This window comes from Dasypus novemcinctus, chromosome 26, assembly GCF_030445035.2.
Source record: "Dasypus novemcinctus isolate mDasNov1 chromosome 26, mDasNov1.1.hap2, whole genome shotgun sequence".
Lineage (NCBI taxonomy): Eukaryota > Metazoa > Chordata > Mammalia > Cingulata > Dasypodidae > Dasypus > Dasypus novemcinctus.
In genome coordinates, this window is record NC_080698.1 from 9530492 (window position 1) to 9548701 (window position 18210).

An 18210-nucleotide genomic window follows, 5' to 3' on the forward strand; every position below is an offset into this window, starting at 1 on the left:
ATGCAAGTCAAAACCACAGTGAGATACAATTTCACACCTATTAGAATGGCTGCTATAGAGAAGAGAAAAGAGAAGAACAAGTGTTGGAGAGGATGCGGAGAAATAGGAACCCTCATCATTGCTGGTGGCAATGTGACATGGTGCAGCCACTGAGGAAGACAGTTTGTTGGTTTCTCAGAAAACTAAGTATAGAATTCCATATGACCCAGAAATCCCTCTAATAGGTATATACCCAAAAGAATTGAAAGCAGGGACTCAAACAGAAATTTGCACACCAATGGTCACAGCAGCCAAATTCACAATTGCCAAAAGATGGAAGCAACCCAAGCATTCATCAGCGGATGAGTGAATAAATAAAATGTGGTATATACGTACAATGGAATATTATTCAGCAATAAAAAGGAATGAAGTCCTGATACATGTGACAATACGGATGAATCGTGAAGACATCATATGTTGAGTGAAATAAGCCAGACTCAAAAGGACAAATATTGTATGATCTCATGATTTAAAACAGTAAGAATAAGCAAACTCACGGAGTCGGAATCTAGAATGTAAGTAACCAGGGAACAGGGTGGGGACAGGGAATGGGAGGTTAAGGTTTAAAATGTACAGGATTCCTATTTGTAATGAAGGAAATGTGTAGGTAATGGATGGTGGTGATGGTAGCACAACATTGTAAATGCAATTAACAGCACTGAAATATGTATCTGAATATGATTAAGAGAGGAAGTAGATTGTATGTATGTTAACAAAATGAAAATAAAAAATTGATAGAACTACGCTACACTGTGAGCCCTAACTTAATCCATGGATTAGAATTTTAAAAATGTGCTATCATCAATTGTGACAAATGCCCCACACTACCAAACGGTGTTGGTGGTGGGGTGTTAGATGGGAATCCTGTATTTTATGCACGATTGTACTGTAAACCCACAACTTGTTTAATAAAGGAAAAAAAAGTAAAAACAGAAAAACCTCCCTGGTTTACTGTGAAGGAAAGTCCTTCCAAAGGCTTAGGAAGATCATTCATTCCCTGACGATAGATGCTGGACTGAATTTACCACGGACGCCTCACGCCCTTTCCCACGCTGAGACCCTGGGAAGTGAGTCGGTGGGGGAGCATCATAGCCACTGTCCTCCAGGGGTCAGGGATTCTAGCTGCAGACACTCCACTTGAAACGGTGCCTGGATTTCGAGGCAGATGCCAGAGTCCTGGGGCGACGAGGGCCGAGCGGCAGCACTGAGCCGCCAGAGGAGGGGCGGACGCAGTACCCATGGCGCGCAGTGGGACTTACAGGCCACCTGGACCTGATCATCAGGCCCCGAGGACCAGGAGGGACGGCGAGGCCAGTCGAAACCTACTTGGCATAAATAACAAAGGAGGGCTGACTAGAGAGGACGCCTGGCCAATTTTCCAGACTGCATCAGTTCACCACCCAGAGGCCTCTGAAGGAAGAGGGCAGGTGCCCTTCCCGCAGTGCCTTGTGGGAACAGCACAGGTGCATGCCGGCACTTTCCTCACAACCGCCCAGAGACCTGCGGCCATTCACAACTTCTCCCCTTTAATAATATTGTTCTGCTCCCAAGGGATGAATGATTGGTCTAAACCAAACATGGTAACATTCCTCTTTGCCAGTGGTGGGTTTTGTTTTTTTTAAAAGATTTTATTTATTTCTCTCCCCTTCCCCACTGTTGTCTGCTCTCTGCGTCCATTCACTGTGTGTTCTTTTGTGTCCGCTTGCATTCTTGTCATGCGGCGCCAGGAAACCATGGTGCTTTTTGTTGTTGTTGCATCATCTTGCTGCGTCAGCTCTCTGTGTGTGCGACGTCACTCTGGGGCGGGCTGCGCTTTTTCTCATGGGGCGGTTCTTGCATGGTGTACTCCTTGCACATGGGGCTCCCCTACACAGGGGACACCCCTGAGTGGCACGGCACTCCTTGTGTACATCAGCACTGCGCGTGGGCCAGCTCATCACACAGGCCAGGAGGCCCTGGGTTTGAACCCTGGACCCTCCATAAGATAGGTGGATGCTCAATCAGTTGAGCCAAACCACTTCCCAGTGATGGGTTTAAGGGTGGCACTCAAATCTACCGTAATGTAAGGCTGAAACCTGTCTTTGCAACAACAGTCCATTTTTTCCAAATAGCCTCTGACCCCATATGAGCACAGGATCTGATGACTGCTGTTCATAGCAACCCATAATACTACCAAATTCCACAGCATGACAAGAATGTAACTGCCCTGTCTAGATGGTGGTAGGACAGCAGACCTGAAAAAAACTTCTGATGGCATATTTCACTCATTCTATCGCAACTTTGCTGCTAAAAATCTTCAAAACCTTCAAAGAGGGCTGGGAAGCGTTCAAGGAGGCCAGGGGTCCCCCGCAGGTACTAAGTGCCCGATTCAGGGTGAGGACCATTTTGCTGCCCCCCAAACTTACCCCTGGGGGGAGGAGAGCCATGGCCGACATGCACCTGAGCCCGGCGTGGCTCTCCCCTGAAGGCCAGGACGAAGCCCGGGTGCTCCCGCCACCTGCCGCGACACAGCACGGGAGGCAGAGCCACCCAGACGCAACACGGCCAGTGTCCTCCCCAACACAGTGAGGAAGGTGGGCACCAGCCCTGCCCAGCCCCGCAGTGGCCGTGGAGCGACAGCCTGGCGCCGCCGGGGCAGGAAGTCTAGAAAGCCTCGTGAAATTCTAAGGTCCCTTGTCACCATCCTCCCCGCCTCAGACGTAGGCGAGGACCGGCCATTGCACCCACCTGCCACCTTGCGCGGCCCCTCCAGCCTCCTCCTAGCCTCGGGCCCTCTCCCAAATGTACCAACGCTCGGGACCCACGTTTCCAGGGGCCCCGGAGCCCCCCAAAGGGCCCGCTGCCCCAGCTCCCCTCCCCGCACCTGCCTCTTGCCGAGCTCGGGCAGGGCCCAGGGGCCCCTCCTGGGCAGGGCAGTTTCCTCTCCTGAGAGGGGAGAGAAGGGGGGTGGAAGCAAACCCAAGACCCCAACACAGACCTCCGGGAAAGAACACCCCACAAAAGGAGAGCTGGCTCCAGGGTACAGCATTAAGTTTTGTTTTTATTGTGGTAACACGTATACAATATAACGTTTCCCATCTTACCAGCTTTCAAGTATTCGACTCAGTGGTAATGATTACATTCTTAAATTGTTGGGGTTTTTTAAATTATTGCAAAGAATGTTATGTGTGGCTGAGGCTTAATATCATCTAATCCGGGGAAAACAGGGAAATAACCATCACGGCTAAAATGTGGCACCTGCCAGCCGGCGAGTCGCTGCCCGCGCGGAGACCCTGCCAGGCAGAGGCTGGGCCCCCCCCAGGCTCCCCCAGGCACCCCCATCCTTGTGACTCATCCACGGTGGGCAGCCCTGGCCCCGACACCATCTGTGCACCCAGCCAGCCTCGGTGGTCTTGCCCCGGCAGCCTGAGCTCCCGGGAGAGGCAGAGACCCCGAGGTGCTCACGCCTGCCGCTGAGCAGAGGGACCCGCTCTGGCTAGCAAAGGAGCGTGTCCAGGTAACCAAAAGGCACCGAAAGTGTGAGGACACAGGAGCGGAGGCCGCAGTCCCCAAGTCCCCAAGGCAGGGACAAGGTCCTCTGCCCCCAAGTCTAAGCAGAGGCCCGGGGGACACAGAGGGCTGCCACCTCCCTGCCACCGGGCCCCAGGGCTCTAAAAGGCAGTGAATCCAGGATAAGCCTGCCCGGCCCCCTCTGTCTGCCCACAGCTGACCACCGATGGGACCAGGGACAGTGACTTCTTTCGGGCATGTGGCACCTGCAGGCGGCAAAGCCCTGGGGGCTGGGGAGGGGGCCTGCTTTGCCAGGCCCAGGGGTTTGGGGACGGTGGGCAGGGCTTCCCCAAGGCCCACCTGTGCACAGCAGGACACCTGACTCCAAGTCCAGACAGACACTTTAGTACCAGCTCCACGGCCTTCCGGGCGGCAAGTCGCTGTCAGTGGAGCTGGAGCCCGCTGCCCGGCCCGCCCCAGAGCATCATGACACCCACCTTCGCGAGGCTCGGGTGTGCACGGATCGGAAGCGGGGGCATGCGTGGGAAACCCTCCCCTGCCAAAGGGCTGCCTCTGGGGTCTGTCCTTTCTCCTCCCCGGTCCCCCCCGGCGGAGATGGACAAGTGCCAGGAGAGGTTGCGTGGCCACAGCTTTGCTGAATGGGGCACGGGAAATGCCTTCTTGGCCTCGAGCGTGCATTCCGGGGAGACAGCCAGCATCGGGCGAGGGGCTGCGAGAGCAGCGGGCAAGGGGCGGTGGACGGCAGCCCACCCTGGTGAGTACACCAGGCGGCACAGCTCACACGGCTGCCCCGTCTTTAGACGGCTCCACCGCGAGAGCAGCCGGCAAGGGGCAGCGTTTCAGGGCACGCATGGTCGGGCAGGGGTGACTGCAATTTCCCCCGCCCCGCATGCCTCTTTCATGGATGCCCACAAATGCCAGTGACACGGACCCAGGGGTCTGGCCGGTGGCGGAAGCTCCTCGGCTCCTGGCGGGGAAGGGACAGGCTTTCCATCTCGCTCGCGGCAGCGGACGCTCAGGTGCCCGTGAACGCCTCGCCTGTGGCTCGGGGACTGCCCCTGAGAGGACAGCGAAAGTCTGCAGGTGCTGCGGTCCACCCCCGGCAGCTCGGCCTGCCCAGAGCGCCACAACAAGCACCGCCGGCTTCACATTGTAGGGTGTCACGCGTCACAGAGCCAACCTGACCCAGTGAGAGAGCACCTCCGAGCTGCCGCGGGCCCAGGCTCGGTCAGCCCGTGGCTGCCGTGGCTGCCCGCGTGGCTCTGAGCAGCAGGCCGGGCACCACGGACAACCCCGTCGCCGTCAGGGAGGCAGGTGGGCCGGGGTGCCGCCAGCTTCCCGTGGCGCGGGGGCGCTCCTGCTGGTGGCCAACTCGCCGGGGGGGCCTGGTATGGCCCGGTCCGCGTCCATCGATACCGGCCCAGGGGTCGCGGTGGGCGAGCCGCGGTCACTGGTGAGCGGGGACGGTGACCAGGGCTTCCTCGGGCGGCCTCGAGATGTCTACGTTCTGCACAACGAGGAAAACGGGGCACTCACCCGGCGGCAGGGATGCACGGGACGGCCCCGTCTGCTGGCCTCGTCACCGTGGCCCATCCGTGCTCGCGAGCTTACCCCAGGAGGCCCAGCCGCCGGACGCCTGCCCCGCCCGCCCCCAGGAGCGCCGGCCACGGGCCTCCTGATGCACCGTGGGGGACGAACAGAAGAGCCACGGGGGGGGGGAGGCACGGCCTCCTGCTTGGCCACGGCGGGCACCGCCGGGCCAGGGCGAAGTGGAGCCACACTCCAGGCCCTCCGCTGCAGCAGCCTGGCAGCCCCCCAGGTGAGCCGCCCCGGCTGCCTGCCGCGGGGTCTGGTTCAAGCAGGCAGGAGCTCCAGGTCTGCATCCTGGTCAGCGGGCACAGGGAGGGGGCCAGCTCCGGGGGCTGCCCTCGCGGCTCCGCGTGCCTGTGAGAGCATCAGCTGTGGCCCCAGCAGCCTGAGGGCAACCCTTGCTCTCTGCAGCCTGGTCTGTCCCCTCAGGGCTGGGGCACAGGGTCCCCCGAGCCCTTTACTGCAGACGGCCCCCACCAAGCCACAGAGCCCAGGCCTGCCCCTGCCTGCAGAGTTTGAGGGCCCGAGGCCTGTGCCCAATTCTGACGGCCCATCCCCAAGTCATCAGCTGCAGGGACAGGCCACCGAGGACCTGGGCTGCAGCCCCGAGCAGCGTGACGTGTCCACCCCTCAGGTTCACAGGCCTTGCCGCTGGAACTGTAGGGGCGGCTGGTGCTTTCTGGGGGCCCCCTTTCCTACACAGCCTGCCCCCCGCAGGGGGACCAGGAACTCTGGGAACCCCGTGGCCTGCAGGTCTGCCCCGCGGAAGGGCACCCCGAGGCGGCAGAGGGTGGTGAACCCGGCCTCATGCCCGCCTCTTCCCGCCCTGTGTGCCCGCGGTGCCGCCTGCCTGCCCGGGAGCCTCTTGCCATCCCACGCCAGTGCTGGGCGCCGACACTGGGCTCTGCTCGGCAGAGAGGGGCCTGTTAGGACCAGCCTTCCCCAGGACCTGTGGGCGCCGGGCGGACCCGGGCGATCGGAGGAGTGCTGCCTGCTCCTGGGAAGGAACAGGACACGTCCAGCTCCTCTGAGTGTGAGGCTGGAGGTCGAGGGGCTGCAAGCAGGGGCACCTGGCCAGCAAGGCCGGACGGCCCGGGCCAGCCTGAGGCCTGCGCCCTCGGCAGGGGCGCCCCATCACGCGTGGCAGCAGGCGCGACGGAGGGCCGGGGGCCTTCCCTGTGCACTGGACTCTGGGTCCTGCAAGGGGCAGCCCCGCCCTCAGCCTCGGGGGGGCGGTAACCCGTGTGCAAGAGGGGCCACAGGGCAGCCGAGGGGCCAGGCACCGCTGCAGGGGGCGTCCCCCTTCAACAGGCCCTGGGGGGACTCAGAGCGGCAAGCCGGTCTTACACGGTGGGGGGGCGCCTGGCTCGGGGCCCTGTTCCGACAGCAATTCTGGCTGTAAATTTTAAGGGTGCTCGAGTTGGGAAAGGTGCCCGTGAGACCTGGAGGACGGGACACGGGAGAATGCCCACCCACCCCCTCCCCTCTGGAACCCCGCTGCTCAGCGCAGACCTCCGCGGTGGGGCTGCCCGCAGCCCCGGGGCCCCTCGAGTGCCGGGCACCGGCACAGCCAGCTCGGGAGCTGCCCCCCGCCCGGCCCCGCCAGGGCCCCACCCAGGGCCCACCCACCCCAGGAGGCGCAGAGCCTGCTGAGCCGGGCGGGCCTGGGCCTGGAAGGCACCGTGTCCGGCCCCCCGGGAAGGGGCCCGCCACCCCGGCAGTGACCCCCAGGCCTACCTGAGGCCGATCCCGGTGCGTGTTCACAGCCGCCACGTTCAGGAAGATGGACTCCACCTTACAACCTGCCAAGGGGAAGGCGCAAGCCCAGTCCACCTCCCGAAAGGCCGCTGGAGCCTCGGGGCGGGCGGGGGGGGGGGACTTCTCCGGGAGGAGGCCTGGGGCACAGGGCACGGGGCAGCTCTAGGCGGCCCCGGGAGGGACCACAACGACTCCCACGCCGCTGCCCGCACAGCCACCTGCGGCCGCCCCGAGGTCCCAGGGGGGACGGCACGACCCCCCGGCACCCCTGCTGCACCCCTGCCCCACGAGGCCGAATCAACCGCTGGCACCGCAGCAGGCTCTCGGGGCAAAGGCGGATGAGGGGATTGCCACGCGTCGATGGCCTCGGCTGCCACTGAGGTTAGAGCCATTCCCCCCGAGCCCGCGGCACAACCGCTGGAGGGAGCGCCCTGTAGACCGTGCTAAAGAGGCAAGGGGCCGAGGGCCCGGCAGGCGGGCGGGCGGGCACTGCCCGACGTCTTGCAGCCGGCAGGGTGGGGGCAGAGCTGGGGGTCTACCTCCACACCCAGAACGTTTCCAGGTCCTGGCCCTGGTGGCCGGGGAGCTGTGCGGGCTTTAGCAGGAAGCAGGAAAAGGGTGGGTGAGGGTGGACGAGGGGTCACTGGGGGAGGCTCCCTGTGGCCCCATGTAGTCCCCAAGGCAACCTTTAAAAACTTGAGAAAGGTATGGGCGGGGAGAGGAGTGGGCATGCCATGGGATTTTCAAGGGATTTGCGGAAAATCATGGAGTCCTGTAAAGAGGCAAGGTCATGGCACCCCCAAGGCCAAAGTGCTAGAAGCTTCCTTACCGTAAGCCACGGGGGTCAGCTTCAAGACTGTGTGCAGTGGACATTTGAGGTAGGGCAGCTGCTCTGTGGAGACAGACAGGGCAGTCGTCACTCAGGAAAGCCATGCCCACCCCTGCTGGCAGCCCCCCACCCCCGCGCACAGCCTGCCTCCCCGGGGACAGGGCCTGCACCTGCTGCCTTGTCAAGGAAGTAAGCCAGGAGGCAGCGCATCACAGCCTGGTGGCAGATGACCAGCACGTTCTCCTGCCGCTCCAGCTCCATGATGACGGGCTCCAGGCGCTGGACCAGGTCCTCGTAGGACTGCCGGGGACAGGGGACGGTGCCTCAGGTCCAGGGAGCAGGAGGGACGCTACCCAGGGAGAGGGCCACCCCACCCCTGGAACGCCTCCCAGGACGAGCGCTGGGCCTGGCCCGCAGGTCTCCAACAGTGACACGTTCTGTTTGGGGAGGGGGCTGGGAAAGGAGCCCCCAGCCCAGGGCCTGGCCTCCTCCCCACGGGCCACCTCCATGCTCCACCCATGGGGCCCTTCGCGGGCCTGCCCAGCCTCAGAGGCTGGAGTTCAGGTGCCAGCGGCTGGTGGTGGGTGACAAAGACCCTGCTGCCCCCCAGCCCACAAAAGAGGGAGTGGGCAGAAGGGGCAGCGGACAGGGGCGAGCAAAGGCCCCTGGAGCTGCCTGGACGTGGACCCGGCAGGAGCACCTGAGGCCCCGGGACCAGCCCCACAGGCTGCCCACCCCGGGTCCCTGCACACGGGGAGCGAGGGGCCGTCCTTCAGGAAAGGGGCCAGCAGCCCGCGCCGCCTTCCCCCGGCTTCGACCGGGCAGCGGTACTCACGGATGGTCTGCCTGACCGCTGGCACTGCCGGGAAAACCCTAGATCAGTGCTTTCGGTAACCACAATCTTCCTGTGTGTGTGTGTGTGTGTGTTGGTTTTCCTGTATTCTCGAGTTTGAGCAGCCAGCTGCTTGGCTTCCTTTTCCTGTTACCTGGGTCGAGTCTAATCTGAACTCGCCGCACACTGAGGAATCATCGGTTACCCAGGGCCACGCGCTCCTGGGAAGAACCCGAGGAGCCCGTGAACGTGGCACCTGGGTGTGTGCGTGTGGAAGGGAGGCGGCCAGCTCTGGGTGCCACCCTCACGGCTCCAAGTGCCCATGAGAGTGTCAGCTGTGGCCCCAGCAGCCTGCGCACTACCCCTGCTCTCTGCAGCCTGGCCTGGCCTCTCAGGGCTGGGGCACGGCGTCCCCGAGCCCTGAGGCTCTTTCTATCTGGCCATGCCCCGGGCCGTCTCCTGGGTGTGGAGGGAGAGGCAGGTGTCAAAGATGGGCCCCACTTTCTGACCCGTGACCTGGGCTGACGGCCGGGCATGAGGGCAGGTGGCTGCGGTGGCCGTGACCCATCTGGGCAAGGTCCTCAGAGACCACAGAGAGGACAAGGGGGGAGCGCCGAGAGGGCGCGCTCAGACCAGTCTCAGCCTGGTCAGGTGTCCCCGACTCCCGGCCACTTGTGCACCCCGGGGAGGGCTGACTACTCCCTCCGCAAGGGGCCGGCCTGGGGGCCACCTGCGAGGGTCCTGGGAGCACTGAGTCCTGCAGAGCCAGCACCCTCCAGGATCTCCAGCCCGGGAAGGGGGAAGACGGGGCTGGGGGCGCGCCCGACAGGCCTCAGGGTCAGCACGTCCCCCCGCCGCCACCAAGGAGGGACTGAGCTGAGACCCGGGGCTGGGCTGTGGGGCCAGGGCCCCTGTGCTGAGCGCCCGAGGAGGAAGCAGGCCGTCACCTACCTCCCCCTTGGGGTACCGGTACCGGTACTTGTCCTGGTCCCGCAGGGCAAACTCCAGCGGGTAGTGGTCCTGAATTTCCTCGTAGGTCATTTCCTCACAGACGCCCTGGGGAGACAGCGCAGTGTCAGGCCTCCCGTCAGCCCGCGGTGGAGGGGTGGGGCCGCGGGGGGCCCCCTCCCCGAGAGCCGGTGAGAGCGACCGCGTCCTCTCCACGCACGCCGCTGTAAGGAGGCTGCGAAGATACACCAACGGACCCATGTCAGTCCTTCCATGGCTCAAGCCTCCAGCCAGGGAGAGGAAGAAGCAACAAACCGCCCTAGATAAAAAGTTGCTGGTCTGCCTTTGCTTAGGGCAAAGTTGTCTCTTTAAAAAGGAAAGATAAAGAGGAAAATTTATAGCTTTAGATGCTTATATCAAAAAGAAAAGGCCTCAAGTCTATAACCTAACCTTACACCTAACAATACTAGAAAAAAGAAGAGCAAACTAAACCCAAAGCAAGCAGAAGGAAGGAAATAATAAAAGATTAGAGCTGAAATTAATGACAAAGAGATTAGAACAACAGAGAAAATTGATGAAATTAAAAATGGGGGGAAGTGGACGTGGCTCAACTGATACGAGCCTCCGCCTACCATATGGGAGGGTCCAGGATTCCATCCCCAGGGCCTCCTGACCCGTGTGGCGAGCTGGCCCACACGCAGAGCTGCCACACACAAGGAGTGCTGTACCACACACGGGCGCCCCAGCGGGTGGGTGCCCCACGCACAAGGAGGGCACCCTGCAAGAAGAGCTGCCCTGCGTGAAAAAAAGCGCAGCCTGCCCAGGAGTGGCATCGCACACAAGGAGAGCTGACGCAGCAAGATGACACGACCAGAAAGAGACACAGTTTCCCGGTGCCACCGAGGGTGCAAGCGGACACAGAAGAACACACAGCAAGTCAACACGGAGAGCAGACAACGGGCGGGCGGAAGGGGAGAGAAACAAATAAATCTTAAAGAAAAAAAAATATTGGTTCTTTTGAAAAGATCAACAAAATAGACAAACTTTTAGCGAGACTGATGAGGTGAAAAAGAGAGACAAGATTTTAATCCCTAAAGTGGGGAGGGAAAGAGGGGCCCTGACTAACAAGCTCATGGAAATAAAGTGGTTGTAAGGGAATACCAGCACAACTGTGTGTCAGCACAGGTAATTCAGAGGAAATGGACAAATTCCCAGAAACACAATTACAGAAACTGACTCGTGTCAGTTTCCTAGCTGCTAACACAAACACCACACAATGGGTTGGCTTGACAACAGGAATTGGCTGGCCCACAGTTTCAGAGGCTGGAATGCTTGCTTATTCCCGGGGTCACGATCTTCTGGCTGGCAATCCTTGGGGTTCCTTGGTTTTTCTGTCATGTGGTAATGCACCTGGTGGTGTTTTCTCCTTTCTCCTCCAGGTTCCGGTGATTTCTGATTTCTTGCTCTTCCCATAGTTTCTCATTGTGTGTCCAATTTCCTTTGGTTATAAAGATTTCTGCTATATTTGATTAATGCCCCTTATTTAGTTTGGGTACACCTTAAATAACATTATCAAAGGTCCTATTTACAAATAAGCTTGAACCCACAGGATGATGACTCTGTTGGGGGACATGATTCAAAACCCAACAGTCCAAGAAGCGGATTTGGCTAAACTGATAGAGCGTCCGCCTTCCACATGGGGGGTCCAGGGTTCAAACCCAGGGTTCAAGAATATTCGCGGAAGACGGGAATGTACAATGTAAGAGGGGATTTTCTGTTTTTGTTACGTGTGTGTTGGGGGGGAGTGTACTGGGACCATGGATTGAACCCTGGACCTTGTATGTCAGAAGCCACTGCTCTACCACTGAGCCACATCAGCTTCCCTGAGTTGGTTGTTTCATTGTTTGCTAGTATGTTTTTTTGTTTTTAGGAGGCACCAGGAACTGAACCTGGGTCCTCGCATGTAGGAAGCAAGCACTAAACCACTTGAGCCACATCCGCTTCCAAGAGTAGGCTTTTTGAGGGGTGGAATATGAGGGCATTAGCTGGAGAAGCGATAAATTCCTAGATAAGAGGACCCCCGCCCCCAGAAGCATCTTAAAATGCATGTGGGGAAGCGGACCTGGCTCAACTGACAGAGCGTCTGTCCACCATATGGAGGGTCCAGGGTTCGCTCCCCAGGACCTCCTGACCCATGTGATGAGCTGGCCCACGCGCGGTGCTGATATGAGCAAGGAGTGCCGTGCCACGCAGGGGTGTCCCCGCGAAGGGGTGCCTCACGCAAGAAGTGCGCCCTGCAAGTAGAGCTGCCTCACATGAAGTAAGTGCAGCCTGCCCAGGAATGGTGCCACACACACAGAGAGCTGATCAGCAAGATAACACAACAAAAAGGAGATGCAGTTTCCCCGTTGCTCAGGCTAATGCAAGCGGATGCAGAAGAACACACAGCCAATGAAGAGAGAGAAGACAATGGGGTGGAGGAAAGGGAGAGAAATAAATAAAAATAAACCTTAAAAAAAAAATGTGCGTGTGCGCATTCCTAAGCATGATAGCTACCTGTACTAGAACCACTCCTGCTACTATCAGTAACTTCAAAGAAACAGGTTTATGATCTTGCAAATCCCAGCTTAGCTCCCAGCTTTCCTTGTTCTCACTCCATATAACCCCTGGGCTACTGGGAAAGCAACCCCAGTCCATCAACAAGAGCAGATAAGCAAGAGGAATATCTATAGAATGGGATATTATTCAGCTAGAAAAAGAAATGAAGTGCTTAAAGAAAAGAAATGAAGACATGTTAAATGAAGCAATCCATAACAGTTTGATACTGTTTATGAATTCCAAAAATAGATATTGGATTATGTATGGTACTGGTCTTATGCTCTGGGCATATTAGATTATATTGGATTCAGAGGTTTCACTTTCTCTAGATTAAGTAATGATTAAGGCTTTGATTGGGCCACGTCAGTAGGATGTTGAGTGCCTGCTAGAGGGCAGGGACTCACAGAAAAACTGTACCGCAGAGAGGGGAAGTTGGAGTTTTAAGCTTTCTGGAGCCCAGAAAGTAAACACACGGGAGAGAACAGAACAGCAGAGCCTGGAGAGGAATGAGCGCTGGGAAGAGAGGAACCCAGGCAGCATGAACCCTTGCAGATGCGGGCAGCCATCTTGCTCCAACACATGGCAGCAGACTTATGCTTTATGGCCTGGTAACTGTAAGCTTCTACCCCAAATAAATACCTTTTATATTAAAGCCAACAGATTTCTGGTATTTTGCATCAGCACCCCTTTGGCTGACTAATACAAATCCAAACACAAAAGGAAAAATACTGTATGATTTCTATTATACAAATACCTAGAATAAGCAACTTATAGAGACAAGCAGCAGAATAATGGTTAGCAGGGTTGAGGGGAGGGGGGAATTGGGAGTTATTGCTAAATAAGCATGAGTTCTGATTTGGGATGATGCAAGTATTCTGGAAAGAGAAAGTGGTAGAAATTACACAATATTGTCCATATATTTAATGTCACAATATTGCCCAATTAAAACAGTTAAAATACAAAAATAAATAAAACATTGCATGACACTTTTGAACGTATTCTACAACTGTATGAAAAAGAGAATCCAGATATTTACAAAGAATTGAGAAAGCAGTAGAATATGAACAGAAGAGGGCTCAACTCAGCCAATATTTTGATATTGTCAAGACTGCTCAGCATAGGGAAGTGGACTTGGCCCAGTGGTTAGGGCGTCCGTCTACCACATGGGAGGTCCGCAGTTCAAACCCTGGGCCTCCTTGACCCATGTGGAGCTGGCCCATGCACAGTGCTGATGCACACAAGGAGTGCTGTGCCATGCATGGGTGTCCCCCGGGTAGGGGAGCCCCATGCACAAGGAGTGCGCCCGGTAAGGAGAGCCGCCCAGTGCAAAAGAAAGTGCAGCCTGCCCAGGAACGGCGCCACACGCACGGAGAGCTGACACAACAAGATGACGCAACAAAAAGAAACACAGATTCCCGTGCCACTGACAACAACAGAAGCGGACAAATTAGAAGACGTAGCAAATAGACACAGAGAACAGACAACCGGGGTGGGGGGGTAGGGAAGAGAAATAAATTTTTTAAATTTAAAAAAATTTTTAAAAAAAGAATGCTCAGCATGTGGAAGGTGGAAGGATCCCTCTGCCAGATATGCCTCCTGCTCCTTCCAACATCCTGACCCAGGACATTCCACTTCCTGGCGCCCGGCCACCTTCCATCCTCAAGAACTTCAGGCGATGGCCCTCCAGCCCAGGCAGTTTCTACACTTCCTTTTCTTGGACGTGGCGCCAGGTTGCCGCCTGGCGGAAAACCTCCTAGCCCTCCCCCCAGTCTACCTCTCCCTCCAGTCTTCAGGTGTATGGCCATAAAATGGACTTGGCCTTAGATCTTCCTCCTCGCAGGCAGGATGAAGACACGTTCTATCGCCCTGACCTTACTCAGCAAGGTCATGACGGGGATGTCTCCAGCCCAGTGAGGAGGACGGCCACCCTGAAGCTATGGATCAGGTTACACCTGATGACAGCGCGGATGAGAGCGACACGGACAGATCAGACGGAGGCAGTGAGCGGGATGAATCTGTGCACCATGATCATAGCGAGAGACAACAATGAAGAAAAACAGTCAGGTATGAGTGTACGACATGAAGATATGCCTGGAAAATCAAGGGCAGAAAAAAAGAAGAGCATGAAGGAACTGGCTGCTCTTCAAGCCAGGACACTTCGAATGGCAGGTCAGGAAATCCCAGAGGAGGGATGAGAAGTAGAGGAATTTTCAGAGAATGATGGTGAAGATGATTCTGAAGCAGAAAAGCATCATAAAAACAGCGTAAAGAAGAACCCCTTTCTGATGGCGCATCCACAGCTTCTTCACGGCAGCAGGCCCCCCGCAGTCTGTTCTTCCTTCTCAGAGTCAAGCACCTCCCAGGCCAGGACCACCCTCTCAGGGACCACCACCTGAACCACCTCAGGGCCACCTGGGCCACTCCAGGACTCCAAGGGCCTTTACCCTGACTTCTGCCTCCAGGACCACCCCCAGGCCAGCCCCCGACCCTCCCCCCAGTGCCCCCTCCAGGTCTACCTCCTGGCCCTCCTCCTTGGGGACCTCCGCCATGGCTTCCCCTGCACCTCCGGGAAGCCCTGCACCTCGTCCTGGCACGATGCGCCCACCTTTGGTGCCTCCACTTGGACCTGCCCCACCTGGGCTTTTCCCACCAGCTCCCTCGCCGAAACCCGGGGTTTTAAGCGCCCCACCCAATTTGATTCGGCTACCCAAGGCGGATGATACCACTGCAGCCGCCACTGAGAAGAAAGCCACAGCAACCAGCTGTGCCAAGCCACGGATCACTGACCCTAAGCTGGAGATGACTCGATTTGTGCCCACTGCACTGAGGGTACATCGGGAGAATAACGGTGCTGCTGCTAGGCCCCAAAGAAAGTCAGGACGACTCGGGCTGTGCCTCCTGCACAAGCAGGTCCCACATCTGGGTCTGTTTCTATCTCAGTGCAAATTAAGGGTGATGTGAATGAAAGAGACAGAAGGGCTGTGGTGATGGCATTAGATGCCACTACAGGCCTCTGGTCACGCCACTGGCTCATGGAGAAAGAGGCTCTTATGAAGGATAGGTGAAAGAGCTACTTTTCTCTCAGGGTATTTTCTAATTTCAGAGCAAAGACTATCCTTAAGTTTAGCATTGGTCGGAATGTACTGCCTATAAGAGAGAGTATTTATTTCAGAATACATGGATTACTGAAGCCGTGCTGCTAACATCCATTCCCGTCCATATCACCATTTCCATTCCATTTCTTCTCCTTCTCCAATTCTTTTGAAACATATGACCAGGGGATCTTAGTTACTTAAGTTTTCAATCTCTTTTTGTTTGTGTTTTTTTTTTCAAGATTTATTTATTTATTTATTTATTTCTCCCCGACTCCCCCCAGGTATCTGTTCTCTGTGTCTCTTTGCTGTGTCATGTTCCTTTGTCCACTTCTGTTGTTGTCAGCGGCATGGAAATCTGTGCGCTTTTTGCTGAGTCATCTTGTGTCAGCTCTCCGTGTGGGTGGTGCCATTCCTGGGCACGCTGCACTTTCTTTTGCCCTGGGCAGCTCTCCTTATGGGGAGCACTCCTTGCGCGTGGGGCTCCCCTATGCAGGGGACACCCCTGCGTGGCATGGCACTCCTTGCGCACATCAGCACTGCACATGGGCCAGCTGCACACGGGTCAAGGAGGCCCAGGGTTTGAACCGCGGACCTCCCATGTGGTGGACGGATGCCCTAACCACTGGACCAAGTCCGTTTCCCTAGTTTTCACTCTCTTCTCTTGTGTGCTATAGGCACGGAGTAGAAACTGCTGAGGATATGGTTTCTTTCACCCCATCTTGGCTTTTGTGTTCGAGTTATTTTAAATATTTTCTTGTAAATACTTTGTAATATTTTACTTGTAGTGAAATGGATCACAATGTCATTTCCTAATACAAAGCAGGACTCATGGGAAGAAAATGTACAATTCTTTGATTAAAATTATTTCCCAATGACAAAAACTTCTGAGTGTTTCATGGAAAAAATAAACATTCTACACCAAAACAAAACAAAAGAAAACAAAAACACACTATCAAGAAAGTGAGAGAAAGACACAGGACTCTCTTCTCTCCCAGAAAATAGCTAGAGGACAGGCAGAAATGCCCTGGAAAAATAAATCTTCTAGGATTTAGGACACCAGGGGAAGGCTGGACACTGACCAGAAGAGAGAAGAGGGACACAGGAAAGGAATCACGATGGCAAAACTGTGAGTTAAAAACTGCAGTTGTGGGAAGCAGACCTGGCTCAATGGTTAGAGCATCCGTCTACCACATGGGAGGTCCAGGGTTCAAACCCAGGGCCTCCTGACCTATGTGGAGCTGGCCCACATGCAGTGCTGACGTGCACAAGGAGTGCCGTGCCATGCAAGAATGTCCCCTGCATAGGGGAGCTCCACACACAAGGAGCGTGCCCTGTAAAGAGAGCCACCTTGCGTGAAAAAAGCACAGCTGGCCCAGGAGTGGCACCGCACACACAGAGAGCTGACGCAGCAAGATGACGCAACAAAAAGATAGATTCGCGGTGCTGCTGACGAGAATACAAGCGGACACAGAAGAACACACAGTGAATGGACACAGAGAACAGACAACAGGGTTGGGGGGAAGGAGAGAGAAATAAATAAAAATAAATTAAAAAAACAAACAAAAAACTGTAGCTGTAACTGCCAGCACCCTCCCCCACCTATATAAACACTTGAATTTTCAGGGTCCAGGGCCAGCAGCTACAGACAAAGGGGGCCCCGGGGATCCACCTCCCCAGGAAAGGGGGACAGAGGGAGGCATCCTAAGGCTGACTCAGCTTTTGGCCAACAAATTTGGTCTGCTGTGTCCTACAAGCCCTTCCAGGCCCGTGCGGGGGATGGCGCGGGGGAGTCACACCTTTGCTTGCCTTAGGAGTCAGCACTGGATGAAAGAGATGCCACCCTCTCAATTTCCTCTCTCCTGACCAGCACTAGTTGTTGAGAACACAGAGGGGAGTGGAATTATTTCCTACTCTGGAAAAGGAAGGGGCTACCAGCAAAGGTGGGAGAACTGCCTCTGAGAAAGTTTGAATTACAAGGCTCTTAGCCTCCAGGCAGGATCTTCTATCACCTTGATCCAGTCTGTGTCACAGCAGCAAACACACTCTGACAAGGCTTTGAACTGAGAGGACTGTCAAAGAGTGCCTCTGCTAGCAGACCAAGGAAGTGCACTTGAGAAAATTAAAAGCAAAAAGTAGGAGAGGCTTTTTCCAGCCTTAACTCCCTCCTCAACGCCCTAGGAAGTGCTCTGCAACCCATTACTGGGACCAGGGACTAGATCTGAGCAACAAACAGGGACAATCCTAAAGACCCAGAACAGACTGAACCAGGAATCAAGGAGCAGCAGTAACACGCAGCCTCCCACCACTAAATCCCTATGCAAGAGAAATTGAGCATCTGAGTAATTTCACCATCCTGATCAGATGCCTAGACATCAGAAAAAATTACAAGCCATACTAAGAAAACAGAAGAAACACCCCAAGAAAAGGAATGTATCAATGCCCAGAAAAGACACAAGTTTTGAGACAACTAATCAACAAGATGCACACAAATTTCCAAAATCAAATTAATGAGTTGAAAGACAATATGGCTAAAGAGATAAAGGACATCAAGAAGACACTGAGTGAGCACAAAGGAGAATGTAAAACCTAAATAGGAAAGTAACAGAGGGAAGTGGATGTAGCTGAAGTGACTGGGCTCCTGTGTACCATATAGGAAGTCCAGGGTGTAATACCCAGGGCCACCTGGTGAAGGCAAGCTGACCCATGCAGAGAGCTGGCCCAAGCAGAGTGCTGGCCCATGTGGAGAGCTGGTGCAGCAAGATGACGCAACAAAAAGAGACACAGAGGAAAGACAATGAGAGATGCAGCAGACCTAGGCGCTGAGGTGGTACAAGAGAATGATCTCCTCTATCCCACTCCAGAAGATCCCAGGATTGGTTCCCAAAGCCACCTAATGAGAATACAAGCAGACACAGAAGAACACACAGCAAATGGACACAGAGAGCAGACAACAGGGCGGGAGTGTATGTGGATAAATAAATAAATAAATCTTTAAAAAAAGAAAAGTAACA

At 55.9% G+C, this 18210-nt stretch overlaps 1 protein-coding gene and 1 pseudogene across 3 annotated transcripts in view; one reads left to right on the forward strand and one right to left on the reverse strand.

Annotated features, from left to right (window-relative positions):
• Positions 1 to 3059: 3059 nt before the first annotated feature.
• PFKFB4 (6-phosphofructo-2-kinase/fructose-2,6-biphosphatase 4) overlaps positions 3060 to 18210 on the reverse strand; it is a 54054-nt gene continuing 38903 nt past the window's right edge. For all 3 annotated transcript variants that reach the window (XM_058288475.1, XM_058288473.2, XM_058288472.1), the window contains 5 exons: positions 9510 to 9614; positions 7897 to 8026; positions 7727 to 7789; positions 6877 to 6941; positions 3060 to 5056 (listed from right to left, as the gene is read on the reverse strand). In XM_058288475.1, coding sequence (XP_058144458.1) covers positions 4997 to 5056; positions 6877 to 6941; positions 7727 to 7789; positions 7897 to 8026; positions 9510 to 9614 — 423 coding nt within the window. In that variant the 3' untranslated portion in view covers positions 3060 to 4996. The remainder of the gene's footprint in view (positions 5057 to 6876; positions 6942 to 7726; positions 7790 to 7896; positions 8027 to 9509; positions 9615 to 18210) is intronic.
• LOC139437669 (WW domain-binding protein 11 pseudogene) lies at positions 13084 to 15169 on the forward strand (annotated as a pseudogene).